We start from the raw sequence: 15,230 nt of genomic DNA on the forward strand, positions 1-15,230 counted from the left end.
AGCCACGTTTTTACTTCCCTATACGGGCAGCCCTATCACAACAGTTTCTAGCCACGTTTTTACTCTTGGAATTCATATTTGTCTTATGATTCATATTTTGTTAGATATTTATGCTCCCCATCAACTTAAAGAACAATGCAAACCTGAGGCCATGGCTTCTTCTAATGCACACATAGGCCGACTTCCTGGTGACGGTCTCCTCCCTCTCAGTCTGCTTTGACTCAGCGCAGAGTAAATTGGGGTTAAACCATGAATTACCATATTCTGCTTCCCTTTGCTTTCTGCCCATGTAGACTTTAAAATCAGTTTTGGGGTATCTGTTTGCTAGACTAGCTATGTGGAAGGATATCAATTCAGTGCCCCCCCCCCCAACTTAAGCAAGATCTGATTCCATTTCTATTGTACACACTGGGTACAGAGCTATCTCCTGGATTAGAAAGAGCGACGTGCACTTCAGACCTAAGACTGCTCTTTAAAGCTAGCCGACTCTGAGTGTGGTGCGGGGGAGACCGCAGTTCCTGGAGGAGCTATGAAAGGTTATGGGTGGCAGAGCTGTCCCACGAGGAGGTATTCCACAGGACATGCTTTTACTCACTCCATCAAAGTGTTGAAGGCTTTATCGAAAACTGTGCTTTTGTTTAAAATCGACATGAAAGTAGGACTTTATGCTGAATATACTATGTACACCTTAGAATTAGGTTTTCATATTCAGCCATTCTAAAACAACAAGGAAAAAAAATAGTGTTATAGTGGTGACTTGTGGGCTCAACATTTACCACAAAACCTACAAGGACACTCAAACAGGAGAAAAAAACTGCAAAACATAAAACCTATTTGTAATATCGTCTTCTTTAAATAAGGTACTAATCTGTGCTTTGATCTAGTCCCAGTAGAGCAATATCCCTCTCCTCAAGGAAATGTTACTAAAATCTGAAGAATCTAAGGGTCTTTAAAGGTACCTTCTGTTTGCTTCTTTGACTGGTATAAAAGTGGCGATTTCGAGATAAACTAGGCTGTTCAGAAAAAAAAAAAGTATGGCCTCTCTGCCGCCTTTCAGATCACTAATAATAATTCTCAATGTGGAGAGGCGATTAAAGTCCCCACTTAGTGAAGGGCTGAACTCAAGATGGAGGGCCAAAGCTTCTATTTGTAATGGCGTAATAAACCCAGCAGTGTGTGAGCAGCCTCTCCAGGCTCATCACACAGACTCAGCTCTGTCACCCTCATCTCAGTTGGTATCCATGGAACGTGCATACATTGCAGCCTGGATCTGAACCTAGGGCAGTGGATGAACTTGGGTGCTGGGGACCCCTGGGACCTAGCTAACAGCGGACATACAGTAGGTTTATCAGTAAACGTTTGGATAGCGAAGAAAGGTCCACCATACCAAATGTGACCCAAAGACAACTAAAGGAAAGAAAATAGGAACTAGAAGAAAGCAGAGAGACGCCCACTTTGTGCTAACCATCCCTGGGGTACCCATCCCGCTGGAGCAGGCAAAGAGAAAGCCAAGTGTTTACCGATGGTAAGAACTGAGTGGTTTATGTCCATGTCAAAAACAAAACCTAGGAAGCTGTTTGGACCTGAGGTTCTGCTAAATCTGACCTGAGAGATAAACTCTAACCCTGAGGTAAAACGAAAAAACTTCCTTGACTCTTCAACAAATAAACCTTAAATTTTCGCCGAGCGAATGAATGTATATCGAGAAGGAGGGCGCTTAGTCTCCCGAAGGGGAATGGGGTCAGGGGCTGTGGGACCCGGCTGCCCGAGATCCACTTTCATTACCTTTACAGGTCCCCAGCCAGCGGCGCCCGGCCAAGCCTCTGTAAGCCCAGAGCTCGCTGCCTGCCTGGGCTGGCGTGGTTGTTTAACATCGTCGCCACGGAGACGGCGCGGGGGCTGCTGGGAAGTCGACGTTCGGGCGTCCAATCCAGCGGAAGCGCGCCGGACCCTATGAGGTGGAGTGAAGCGAGCAGAGCGAGGAGGCGGCCGCCAGTGTGAGAGGAATGGCTCAGCCTCTCACACCAAGTTCCCACCACGCGGCCCGAAAGCACTTTCTCCTCCGGGAAGAGCCCTCAGCTTCCCGGAGCCAGGCTTCCCAGTGACGTCATTCCCGGCACTTCCTGTTTCCGTTTGCGGTGATCCACGCACCCGCGGGTCTGCGGTTTCTCCCCAAGCTCCTACCTGCTGCTGCTGGAGTGAGCCGGCGGTCGGGCGGAAGCAGCAGGCGAGTCCGGAGGGCAGGAGCAGGTTGAGGTAGGAAGATCGGTGGTTGAGAAATTCGATCCAACCTTTTGCTCACCTTTGCTGGCATTCCTTGAGCTACTCCACTCAAGGTCAAGTCATTAGTTTACAGCGAGTTCGCAAAAACCACATGACAGACCGGGAAAGACATGAGGACTCAGAATTAAAAGTGTTGAGATGGTGGCCGAGGTGGATCTGAGGTGAGATTAAAAAATCAAGTGCAATAATGTAAGCTGATACCAAAGGCAAAAAATTCAGGAGGATGCATTTTGATGTGGTAACCCCCCCCCAAAAAAAAACAAATCAAAATGCAAAAATTCCAAGGTGGCAAAACTTTCACGATTTTAAACAAGAGCCAGGCTGGCAATAGCATCGTGCTAAGCGATATTTGAAGCCAGAGGCAAGGGGGAAAACCAGTAATACCAATCCTACAAGTTGTTAGCCAGATAGGCCATTAGTAAGGGGGGTGTAAGAATCCTAATTGAGGTTGAAATTGCATACTTGGGATCCTAGAAGCATAAAGCTTAGTTTTTCCTTAGCTCAAACTATTATCCAATGTACCCTACACTCAACACCTATAACAAGGGTCTAGTTATCCATAAGAAAAAAAAAATTGACTCATTATGTGTCCTATGCTGGGTTGTCATTTTTATAGCTTAGGACTTTTGGCCTTGACCCTCACAAAACAGATTTCTTCCTTTATCTCTATATGGGCTGCCATGAGGTGTGGCCTAGATTTAAGGTGTGCCTTCCACCTCCAATAATCCAATCAAGAAAAGTCTCGAAAAAACAAAAACAGAAAGAAAGAGAGAGAGAGAGAGAGAGAGAGAGAGAGAGAGAGAGAGAGAGAGAGAGAGAAAGAGAAAGAAAAAGAAAGAAAGAAAGAAAGAAAGAAAGAAAGAAAGAAAGAAAGAAAAGAAAAGAAAGAGAGTCCCTCAGCGGTGTATCTGGCAGTTTGGGTCTTGATTCTAGATATACTCAAATTGACAACCAAGAATAGCCATCAGAAGAACCATCAATTGAAAACTTTTTTATTGTTTCAACAGGGAGTTCTGTCAATCATCATGGGTATCCGGGGACTAATGAGCTTTGTGGAAGACTATAGTAATGAATTCTTCGTTGATTTGAAATTGCGGAACACAAAACTTATCATTGATGGCTATTCTCTTTTCCACCGACTTTGCTTCAATTCTGACTTGGAGCTCAGGTATGGAGGAGACTATGATTCATTCGCAGATGTTGTACAGAAATTCTTTGAATCACTGTTTGCTTGTCATATTTGTCCATATGTTGTATTAGATGGAGGATGTGACATTTCAGATAAAAAGTTGACAACTTTGAAGGATCGAGCTAAAGAGAAGATCCAAGTGGCCCGTTCCCTTTCTCTTGGTGGGGGTGGGAATGTGTGCCCCTTACTCATCCGAGAAGTGTTCATACAGGTTTTGATCAAGCTTAAGGTCTGTTTTGTCCAGAGCTTTTCAGAAGCAGATAGGGACATTATGACACTTGCCAATCATTGGAACTGTCCTGTGCTATCATCGGATAGTGACTTTTGCATTTTTGACCTGAAAAGTGGGTTTTGCTCACTGAATAGCTTTCAGTGGAGAAATCTGAACACTATTAAGGATACACAAGATTACTACATTCCTGCCAGAAGCTTTTCCCTTGATGCCTTCTGCCATTACTTCAACAACATGAATAAAGCTCTACTACCTCTCTTTGCGGTGCTGTGTGGAAATGACCATGTTAATCTGCCCAGCGTGGACACATTCATAAGTAAAGTACGTCTACCCCTTAGTTCTAAAGGGAAGAGATATCACCGAGTTCTGGGACTTCTGAACTGGTTGTCTCATTTTGATGACCCCACTGAAGCACTGGATAACGTTCTGAAGTCTCTCCCCAAAAAGAATCGAGACAATGTTAAGGAACTTCTCTGCCGCTCCATGGAGGAGTACCAGCAGTCCCAGGTGAAGCTGCAGGACTTCTTCCAGTATGGTAGTTATGTCTGTACGGACGCTTTGGATCTGGGTTTACCAGAGTGGGTACTAGCAGCTCTGGCCAAAGGCCAGCTACCACCTTTCATCAGTGATGCTTTGGTGCTCAGAAGGACCTTTCTTCACACACAGGTAGAAAATATGCAGCAACCAAATGCTCACAGAATATCTCAGCCCATCCGCCAAATCATCTATGGACTCCTTTTGAATGCCCCATCACACCCAGAAGATATATCCCAGAATACATTGCCTTCCCAGCTTCTGGCTTTCAATGAAGTGGAAAGAATTAATACAAATATCAAAACATCAACTGTTTATGCAAAGCAACTACTCAAGGATCATTGTGACTTGAGCAAATTGACTGAGGTAAGTTTGTAAGACTAACAAAATTCTTAGAAATTTCTTAATAGGTTATAATTTGCCTTTGAATGTCCTCTCTTAATATAACACATTGGTTGCCATCATGTGTGTGAAGGCTAGACTGCCAGTGAACTAGGTATTCTCTTAGTGTCGGTACTAAATATGCTTTCTAGGGTTCTTCAGTAACCTCTTTCCTTTGCAGTTATTGTATTATATTGATCCCAATTAGAATAGGAGTCTGTAATTTTAAAAAGGGGGTTCAGGGATTGAACTGTAAAAGAAGTGTGCACATAGGCACTTGATGTGAGCATAACTGCATCTTAGATGAGAGTTCAGATTAGTACTGATGAGTCCATCCATCTAAAGGTTTTATAAATGAGGACCTCTTTTTAGGCTTTGGGCTTAGAGAGAGAGTTAGAACAAGCTGACAAAGAGCAAGAGCTTCCTTTCTCTTTATGGGCTGCCAGAAGAAGGTGTGGCCTAGACTTAAGGTGTGTTTTCCACCTCTAATAATCCAATCAGGAAAAGTCCCTCAGCACTGTATCCAGCCACTGGGCATCATGTTGACTTGTTTAGACCGATTCCTAAGAGCATGACTTAGCCTACCTTGGTGCTGCTTAAGTCTGAGGAACACTAAGATCAGTTGTCATTTCAAGGAAGAAAGTGTTCTCATGCATCCCAGTGATGCCTTTTGCTTCTGATAATATTTAAATATATTAAGAATAACTATGAAACTCCTGTGAGAATACAAATTAAATGTAAGCTAATTTATAAAGTCAGTTGCAATGCCCACTGGGTGTTTGTCTAGCTCCAACTAAATGTTTACTCTTAGACTCATAGGGTCATTGGTGTCCGCTTACTCAAGGATGAAGGACAGCAGCCAGTTTTCCTGTGGGGATGATCAGATCTTACATTCCCCAAGGAAACATGATAGTCACTTCCTATGGAGTGGGAAAGTTGGAGTTGCTACTGGGATCTAGTGGGTAAGGCAAGGATACCACTAAGATTCTTAGACTGCACAGATTGGCACCCCATAGTAGAGAACTATGTGACCATTTAGTAGAGAACTAAATGCCCAGTGTGCCCATTTTTAGCCTCTCCACTAGTGGCAGCATAAGTGAGAGGTAAGGAGCTTCCTAAGTGGGTGTCAGAAGCATCCTTGGCATTAGGAAGAAAGTACTAAGAACAGTTCAGGGAGTGATGAAATGTTCTGGAATTAGTAATGGCTTTGGAAGCTTATAAATATATTAAAACCATTGAGTTGTATACTTCAAAGGGGTGAATTTTTTGACATGGTTTATATTTCAAAGAAAGCAGAGTTTCAGTTAAAAAATTATGCGGTGTATTTGTGAGACTTATATAACTCATTCTTTTCTCTGGTGCAAACCCGTTGCATTGTGGGAATGAATACACCACAGGTGACTTTCTATGGGTTTTCAGTTGTGCTGTTTCAGCTACTTCCATGATCATGGTGGTGCACATCATCTTGTAACATATTTCTGCTGCACATACTGTGGAATTGCTGGGCCAGATGACAGTGGACCCACTAACACTCCCACCAGCAGTGCAGAAGGGTGCTTGCTTCTTCCTGTGCCTTTGTCAATACTAGGTAGGTAGGAGCCCAGGGGTCATTCTGGCTGTTCTAGTGGACAAAGTATCATCTTAGTCCTTTGGATAGGCAAGTTTCCATTTCTCTGATGACTTGCTTATTATGCTCATTAACCAATGGGATATTCTGTGCGAGGTCTTTATTCAGTATTTTGCCTACTGATCATTAACCAATGGGATATTCTGTGCGAAGTCTTTATTCAGTATTTTGCCTACTGATCATTTGTCAATTAACACTGTGGCCAGGAACCTCCCATTCTAATTTTCACTGTAGTATGTTGTAAACAACTTTAGTGTAGTCATTTAAATCTTTATTACTTATGGTTACCTTTTTATGATCTGTTTAGGAAATCACTACCTACTCCCAAGATCATGAAAACAACTACATTTTTCTTTCACATTACATCTCCAATCTGTCCAGGAGGAGTGGGGTGTGAAATAGGATCAGGCCACTTTTCCCCAACGCAGTCCAACCCAATCAATGAGATGTAGAATGCTGATTGTAGTCTTTGATGAGTGGTAACGTGTTCTCAGCATTTAGTTGTATTCAAAGTTAAGAGGAAATTTTCATACACTTTGCATCATAGTATATCATTTGGCTTGCTTTTGGCATGCATTAATCAGTTCTTAGCTCAATGCTTTTAAGCTCTAATTAGCCCATAATTCTAAGTGATGCCAGGTGCAAATATATTTCCAGACACAAATGCAGGTTCAAGTACAGAAACCTTGTTATTATTCATGCTTTTAACATGCAGTAATAATACTTTAGCTATGTGACTTACAAACTGGCTCTAATTCCCACTAGTCCCAAATGGGCCTGGGAGAGCAGATGGGACTGCAAGCAGAGTAGTTCCCACTTTAGAATGCACTGAGGACTGATGAGAAAACATCATGTGCTACTCCAACACATAAGGCTCCTTTTACAGATGATCAAAATAGGAAAGCCCTCATGAACTAGCTCAAAGCCACAGTTACTGAGGGCAGAATCTCTAGTACCAAATCCTAGACCACTTTGTTCATAAAAGTTGTAACTTGAAGTTTAGGTGTGTTTTTACTCAAGATGTGAGGCCTACTTCTAGTAGGGGTTGTTGCTATACTATGAAGAACTTCGCTTGCTTCCTAACAATATTAAATTACAGAAACTGTTTAGAGTTAATGTACTATTCAAAGGCCTCAGACATTAGTGATGCAACTATTTCGTCAATTATGATATTTTGGTTCAGGTTCTCTTTATCAGTCAGTCACACTATACTAACCACCCATTAAGCAGTAAGAATGGAACCCACTGCCTCACCCTCTAGGGGAGGGTATTTCTCTAACTGCATAGATACTCTAGGAGTACAACTCTTAAATGTTTATGAAAGTGTGGCCTGTAAGGTACATCTTGAGATTCATTCAAGTAAAATTCAACAAGCAGCTCAAAGTTCTCATGGCTATTGACTTCTCAGCTTACATTTGAAGTCACTTCTAATGTACTGTGTACTGTAAGCACAGTACAGGAAGTCAGTAAGACACTCCTGCCTGCCTTGAATGTATTCCTAACTCTTAAGCAGCCACATGCAACAGAGGGATTTGTAACTTATTTTGTAGAGGTGATTAGTTAGTGCATCTGAGAGAAAGTGGTACCTAGTCTATACTAACAGTAAGGGCGGGGTTCCTGTAGGTCTTTATAAGGTATGTGGGCTCCAGTTAAAATGCAAGTTCTCAGGCTCCCCTCAGAATACTGAATCGACATGAAGGGGTGGAGCTCAATTTCTAGCAAGTTTCCTAAGGGTGTGTGTACTGAGTGTGCTCCCTGCCTTATAGAGGGAGGAGGCGGCAGAGACACACGATGTTTAGAGGGCATAGAGGGTACATTCCTTCAAAGAGCCAGACATTATTTATTAACTTCCACAGCTGAATTAAATCTCATGTTACTAAAAATTACCCTAATTTGCAGACTATTTGATGTTTTCAGCTCCCCTTGGCTAGGCGGCAGATGCTTCTCTTAGAAGCCCTGAAGGTCAAACAGGTTGTCTTGGAGTCCATCCCTACTTTTCTGAAGTTGCCCATTGCTGTGACTTGTTACTGGTTGCAGTCCACAGAAGTCAAGGCAAAGCTCCATCATCTGCAGGCCCTACTGCTGGGGATGCTGAGGGAACCCTTGCATGCCATCGTCAACAGCCCTGGTAGGTTCTAGAAATCCAAGAGTATCTTGTCAAGTTGTGTGTAAACTGCACATCCTCAAGAATTCACACAAACAAAAAACAAGTGACCCCCATGACAGCAGAACGTGTAAGTGAAGGTGCCAAACTGCCCTTCATCAATATTCTTAATAGTTCCATTTGCTGAACTTAGTGCTAGGAGCTTGGCTTTAGATATAGAGCTGGGATGTGCTAGTGCTAACTCAGTCTGCTCTGAGGTACCTGGTGCTTCAGTGTGTGAGGCTGACAGTGCTTTGCCAGTTGTTCTTTCATTCTGCTACCCCATCACCAACACAGCAGTGGCAGCACAATAAACTTACTTGCACTTTCCCAGACATGAAACCTCTCAACATTTCCAACCACAACATTCTTGTTCATTGGTTTCTATCTTTCTTTAAGGCTATTAAGTTTCAATATGTAATAATAGAAAACACACACACACACACACACACACACACACACTAGAGAAATAATCTGGGCATGTTTTGCTTGCATTTAAATATTGGGTAAAATAAATGAAACATTGGAATGTTAGTTCTTTATTACAACTTTCTCCTTAAAAGATTGTGAAAGCCATAAAGCTGTCACCCTATAACAGTTCTAACATGATAACTATTAGCCACAGCTACATGTGGCTATTTAAAGCTAAAATCAAATAGAAATCTGAGCTTTTTGTAGTAGTCTCATTTCAGGTACTTGGCAACCTCAGGTGGACATGTGATACTGTGTACAGAGGCAAAACATTCTCACCATGGCAAGAGTCCTATAGATAGTCCTAGCCTGGTGTATTCTATGAGTTTAAGAATGAAATAGCATGGACTCAAAATATCCCTACTACTCAAGCTTATCTGATAGTAGCTATCAGAGGGACTGTTGGTATATGACAGTTAACACGAGTCAGGCCCATGGCTTTAAGAACAGTTTGAAGCTATGTTGTTTTAAGAAATATAGAAATTCCCATAGCATGAGCCCATTAAGATTTTACATGAGTCCTATAGAAGGGGCATTTCTGTCTGTTTTCTTTTAGGAAATGTGGACCCCGCACCCAGGCAGGCTCAGTGCCTTGCTCCCCGATATTTGTGAAAGGTGGGCCTCCTTTTTATTACTTTGGAGTTGGTCCCAATGTTATTTTGTGCACTTCTGCTCAAACAAACCTGCAGAAGCTGCATCTCCGCAGGTTGTTGCTTCTGCCCCTTCTCTTATGTAAAGCAATGCATTTGTCAAATGATTCATACTTTAGTTTTCCTACTGTAAAAACAGGCAAAATGTGCTGTGAACCTTTGAGCTGTCTTTAAACACATGTGCTACCCCATGGGGGCTTTGGTGAAAGTAATGACCAGTAAAAACAGTAAAGAGAATGGTGTTTAGTGTCATTATTTTCATAGGCACAGATCCTAGAGAATTTACATACAGACCTGTTTAAGGTCAGGTAGCATACTGTGGGAGAGATCTTATTTCAAGGAAAAAGCAATAACTTTGGGTTGAATAAAGTCAAGAAAAGGGACCTTCAGTGTATATAAGACATTTATGAAACCAAGAGAGAAAAACATCCAGTTTTCAAACTAATTGTCTTTGTGGGCTTTGATGTTGGTGTGTGGGGAATGGCCAAACTGATGCAATATTTGGAAATGCTGCCTTCCGGTTGTTTTATCTAGGTAATGAAGATCCACGGAGAGGTGGTGCCAAGATGTTGTATGAAGAATTACGCCAGGTGAAGGCGCCCATGCGGCCGGGTCCAAGAGTGGATTTAGACACAGCGCACGTCTTCTGTCAGTGGCAGTCCTGTCTCCAGATGGGGTTATATCTCAACCAGCTGCTGTCCACTCCTCTGCCAGAGCCAAACCTAACTTGGTAAGCACCATGGGAAATATTAGTTCAGATGGGTAAATACAAAGATTTTAAAGTTTAAGGAGTAAAACAAGTTGCTTTAAAAACAATGTTACAATTCTCAATCTTTGAATAACTAAAGTTCTGGAAATTAAAATATTTCCAGTTTCAAACTCTTTAAAAATCAATTGTTAGTATATATTACTTTATAGGGACTTTTTCCTCCCACTCGACCCCTAGGTGTGTTTTTTCTTACCATTTGGTATTAGCTCATATGGTTTATCAAACCCCTACTCCATGCAAGGGTGCAATAAACAAAAACAAAATATTCTCTTGGAGCTTTCTTGTGGATTTTGTCTTGTCAGACAGTGTAGGAAGAAAGGAGCTAATAAGCCTATATGTCAGAGTTTAACTCAAGAGTTTGAGTTGGGTAGGATAGACATGGTCCCATGGAAAAGTGAGAACAATGGATTAGACATGTTGGTAATTGTCTGTCCAGGAAGTACTAAAACGAAAGAAAAATTGCAATGGCTAGAAAATGGGATTTAAGATTGTATATATGCTCCATCGACATTCCATGTATACTCTTTAAGGACAAGCTTGGAGAATCCTTGGACAAGTCAGGTGTATTAATGAGTAAAAACATATGGCACCATGAATTTTAGCAATAAATGGCGTGCCTGCTTGTTTTGGTATTTGCTTTTGTGGTGCTAGGAACTGAACCAGAGCTTTCTGAATGTCACATAAACACACTCTACCACTGAGCTATAAACCCAGCCTTACTTTTGTTAATGTATCTCTGAACCTCGTATCTGAGAGAACACAAAAACTCTCCACCCAAGAGTGATAAATGGCCTTTGATCTTTGGACTGTTTTTTTCCTTTCCTTTGATAATTCTGGTCATTTTTAACAGCCTCTTCTCTGGGTACAGCATGCCACAGTTTCTTCACAACAAAACAGAAGTATTGTATCACTTAAGTCTTTTTCTGATGTTTTCTGTAAGATTATTATTGGATCTTAGCATAGTCAAGACTTCTCAAATGCTGATTTTATATTCATTAAATAAAGCCTATACAATAATAGCCAAAGTTTAGCAGGTTGATCAGCTCTGGTCATGAGTCATGCTGAATTCAGAGTTTCTAGTTAATCTCATTTTGCATTTGTGTAGTGGGAATTTTATTCCAAATGAATGTCCACACAAATGATGCCATTACAGTTTTCTGATACAGTAAACTGCCTTTTTGGTTTGCCAAGTCCATTTTCTTAATTCCTGTTCCTGGCGGTGTTAGAGAAGCCTGTTCAGCCCCAGGCTAGCATCATCACAGAGTTTTTGTCACCAGCAAAAGTAATCACTTTAACTACTCAGTTCTAGTAATAGTGATGATTATATAGGAACAGCAAGCTAAGTGTTTAGATACTTGTTAGTGTTCACCTTCACTGTCCCACTATACCGATCTGATGCTTTCAAATCATGTTGTTCTCCCACTGAACAGGTTGTACAGCGGAAGCCTGGTCCATGGACTCTGCCAGCAACTGCTAGCATCCGGTTCTGTAGAAAGCATCCTGGGTATATGTCCTGAGGCAAAGCAACTTTATGAACATCTGTTCAATGCCACAAAATCATATGCCCCAGCTGAATTGTTCTTACCAAAAACTAAATCAAAATCCAAAAAAAGGAGGCAGAAGAAAAAGGTGGCCAGCCTGGGAACCACTGCAGATGCCAAGCACTGCTATGACAGAAGCAACCGGTTTGGTTTGTTAATGCTTGAAAGCTTGGAGGAGCATGTAGAGAACTCAGAGCTTGAATAAACAGTTTGTAGTACACAAGATTTACAGTTCTAACTTGTAAAATGTCTCTTACCTCCCTTGAAGCTAATTTTTCTTTAGGACTAACCTATTTTGAGATAAAGCTTATTTATAAGAGATCATCTGAATTCTAAGATATTTTGTACTATACTTTTAATACAGCCTAATTTAAGAAATGTCTGTATTTACTTATATGTGTTTCGGGAATGGAGGCCAAGGTACTTATGTGGAAGTCAGAGAGCACCTTGTGAGAGTTGGTTCTGATTCCACCATGTGGGCTCCAGGGATCACCCTCAGGTTGTCAGGCTTAGAAGCATGTCACTGGCTCTGAATCATCTGTAGTTCTTCAGTATGCTTTCACTCCTCATGGTCCTTTTCAGCAAATAGTAATATTTTATAACCTTAATGATACATACAGTAATAGCCAACTATATTCACAATTTTTATAAAATCCAGTAATCATTTTATTTAGAAAGATTTTGGGTTTTTTTTTGGGGGGGGGGTGTTTGTTTGCAAAGTGTGGGTCATAAAAAAGTCAGGGGGCTCTGAAAGAAAGTTAGAAATGTGGTAAATTGGGCTGAAGAGCTGGCCCGGCCATTAAAGGCTAGGCTCACAACCAAAAATATAAGCAATGTAGTAAATTAGACTACATATGGTAAACTCATAGGTACACTACAGGTCTTAGAGCATGTTGTAACAACCCCCAAACATAAACAGCATTCTAAGCTGATAAATCTAGAGCAGAAGAGAAATGAAAACCTCAGACCAATACCGGACTCCCACGTTCCCACACGCTGGGTTTTGCAAAGGACTCTAGCACTTCATTTTGATTTTTGCTGTGCTACAGATCCAACCCTGGCCCTGTGCATGCTAAGCAAGCATTCTACTAGGGTACACCCTCAGCTACTAGCCAGCACTCTGTAAATCAAGTAAGTAGGATAGAAAATGGCAGATAAAACACCTATTTAGTGGTTGTAAAAATGTTTATCTTCCTATAGCCAACTATAGGGTGATGACGGATCCCTATAATCTGAAAGTCAGGGGGCTGAGACAGTAAGGTTGAAGGTTTGAGTTCACTTTGGGCAACGTATTAAGCTTTATCTTAAGAATCCAAATGTTCGAGAGGTGCTATTTTAAAATTACTAATACCAACCGATTTATAATGGTGCTGCCAGTTCTGAAGCTCAGAGAAGCAAGAATGGGCAAGTGGGATGACCACGGTGAGTCGTCTCAAAGTGTAGTCTAACTTGCACAGTTTTGATCCCTGCTAGTGCTGAACCACTGGTATATTCCATCAGTCATTTTAATGATGGCTGAGAGTTGCCAACTGCAAGCCAGGCCATCTGTAGTTCTTAATAGTTAGCAATTTTCTTCTTGTGGGTTGGTCTGGTGCTGATATGTATTCAAATGCTAAATTCTACCCCAAGATCAGGTTGTCCCAAGTCTACTGACTTCTTATGTGAAAACAGTTTTTGTTGTGCAAATCTTGTTCCTCAACTTAAAACTATTAGTTAAATGAAAATCGCTACAGCCAGTGTACTGGAGGGAAGAGAGGAGGTGTGTTTTCCATTACCTGGCTGAGGGTTGCCACAGGCACCCCACAGGTTATCTAACCGGCTTCACCAGACAGTAAAGACAAAGTATTCGTCTCCCAAGAGTCATACTTGCTTAAGCTGCTTGGGGAAGGCACACAATGAAATAATGAAAACATTTTACCCACATTTTGCCAAGTACAAAGACCAGACTTGACTGCTGCATACTGAGACAGAAGTTACCAAGAGGCAAATCAGGAAGAGTCACTACATGTGACTTTTGGCCTGGCCTTTCTTTTCCTCCTTCTAATTTCCTTCATCTGACTGGCCTTTTAAGATTAAAATAAATAAAAAATTCAGGTCTCAGATAAGCAGAGTGTAGTGTGTTCTGCATTTTCAAAATCGACTTTCCTGTGTTTTCAATCAGGATGAGTTGTTTCTGATTCCATTCTAGCAAATAAAATCTCACCTGAGGTTTTGGACACGTCAATCTTCAATTAGCAGTTCAAGTAACAAAAGGAATTCTGGACAGCTAAGATGATTAAATCTTGGGGTAAAACTGGAGAGAGAAAACCATTTACTGTAATAGAATCATGCTCTGTGTTTAGTGGTGGTAAAATTATACTGGATATGTATTTTTTGCAAGTTATTTTCAATAACCAAAACCTTGATAGTTTATTTATCTGTAAATATAATCTCTGACCTTTTCCGAAAAAAAGGACTCAAGTGAACCTTATTATTTCAACTTGAAATCCTAATTTAATTATACGTTTAGAAGGCAAAGACCTTTACTGCCTAAATGGCCTTACCTACCCTTCTTCGTTCATAAATGCAAACAGTCAATGACAACATCTCAATTGAATTGCTACACACCAAACCACTGGATGAAGTCAAAATAATGTGCCTATAGGTGTTCGTACCCGTTTTAAAGCATGGTAAGCCTTGCCTGGCACTAACATGGGATTAAATACCCATTACTGTTACATCTGTAAATGAAAAGGAAGAGCAAAGCAAGAAACAAGGTGGGTGTGACGCACTAGGAAAGGATACTGTGAGGGTAAAGATTGTGGAAGCCAGTCAAGATAATCAGTGACGTTGGACAAGGCCAAGAAAGAATTGTTACAGGAATTTAAGAGTTGTCATGTTGAAGTCATGGAAATAATGGTCAAAGACATGTAATTTGGATTATCTAAAATGTTAGCAGATGAATTTGCTATTTAAAAAAAAAAAGTGTGGCTACTTGGCTGAGGCAACAGCTCAAGTGAAAGCCCAAGGAGCTGCTCAATTCCCAGATCCCGTGGGGTTTGGTTTTTTTGGTTTTTGTTGTTTTTTTGTTTATTTGTTTGTTTGTTTTTTTTAAGCTGGCATTCTAGTAATATCCTCTTGTCTGGTCTCAAGAAGGCAGACATTACAAAGGAGCTGAAATCTAGGAACAGGAACATCCTCAAACCTAGGTTTCTAATGACAAAGTACTATAAACCTAGCATCTAGACTCACACAAGTTTTCAATAGACAAATCCAGGCTGGGGAGATGGCTCAGTGAGAAAAGTACATGGTACACATGTGTGAAGACCTAAGTTTGGATCCCCAGAACCCCTATGAAAGCTGGGCATGACTGTATTTGTAACCCTAGTTCTCAGAAGGTAAAGGGAAATACATCCTGGTAGATTGGGGGT

General features: G+C 41.2%; 1 protein-coding gene across 6 annotated transcripts; it reads left to right on the top strand.

Moving 5' to 3' along the window:
• Positions 1–1,955: 1,955 nt before the first annotated feature.
• Aste1 (asteroid homolog 1) lies at positions 1,956–14,471 on the top strand. Of its 6 annotated transcripts, none has more exons than XM_021206331.2 (5): positions 1,956–2,256; positions 3,291–4,604; positions 8,164–8,374; positions 10,045–10,240; positions 11,710–12,492. In XM_021206331.2, the coding sequence occupies exons 2-5, from the start codon at positions 3,309–3,311 to the stop codon at positions 12,023–12,025; spliced, it is 2,019 nt and encodes a 672-aa protein (XP_021061990.1). In that variant the 5' UTR covers positions 1,956–2,256; positions 3,291–3,308; the 3' UTR covers positions 12,026–12,492. The 6 variants fall into 6 exon arrangements, with proteins under 6 accessions (XP_021061990.1, XP_029398942.1, XP_029398943.1 ...); XM_029543082.1 differs by having other exon boundaries at positions 1,969–2,444; XM_029543083.1 differs by lacking the exon at positions 1,956–2,256 and having other exon boundaries at positions 3,368–3,451; positions 4,371–4,604.
• Positions 14,472–15,230: the final 759 nt, after the last annotated feature.

Source organism: Mus pahari, chromosome 10 (genome assembly GCF_900095145.1).
Source record: "Mus pahari chromosome 10, PAHARI_EIJ_v1.1, whole genome shotgun sequence".
Lineage (NCBI taxonomy): Eukaryota > Metazoa > Chordata > Mammalia > Rodentia > Muridae > Mus > Mus pahari.

Excerpts from the sequence above, each read along its gene's own strand:
- Aste1 (XM_021206331.2), top strand. The coding sequence starts at position 3,309 with ATGGGTATCCGGGGACTAATGAGCTTTGTGGAAGACTATAGTAATGAA. Across the intron at positions 4,605-8,163 it reads ACTTGAGCAAATTGACTGAG|CTCCCCTTGGCTAGGCGGCA; the intron begins GTAAGTTTGTAA and ends TGATGTTTTCAG. Across the intron at positions 8,375-10,044 it reads TGCCATCGTCAACAGCCCTG|GTAATGAAGATCCACGGAGA; the intron begins GTAGGTTCTAGA and ends TGTTTTATCTAG.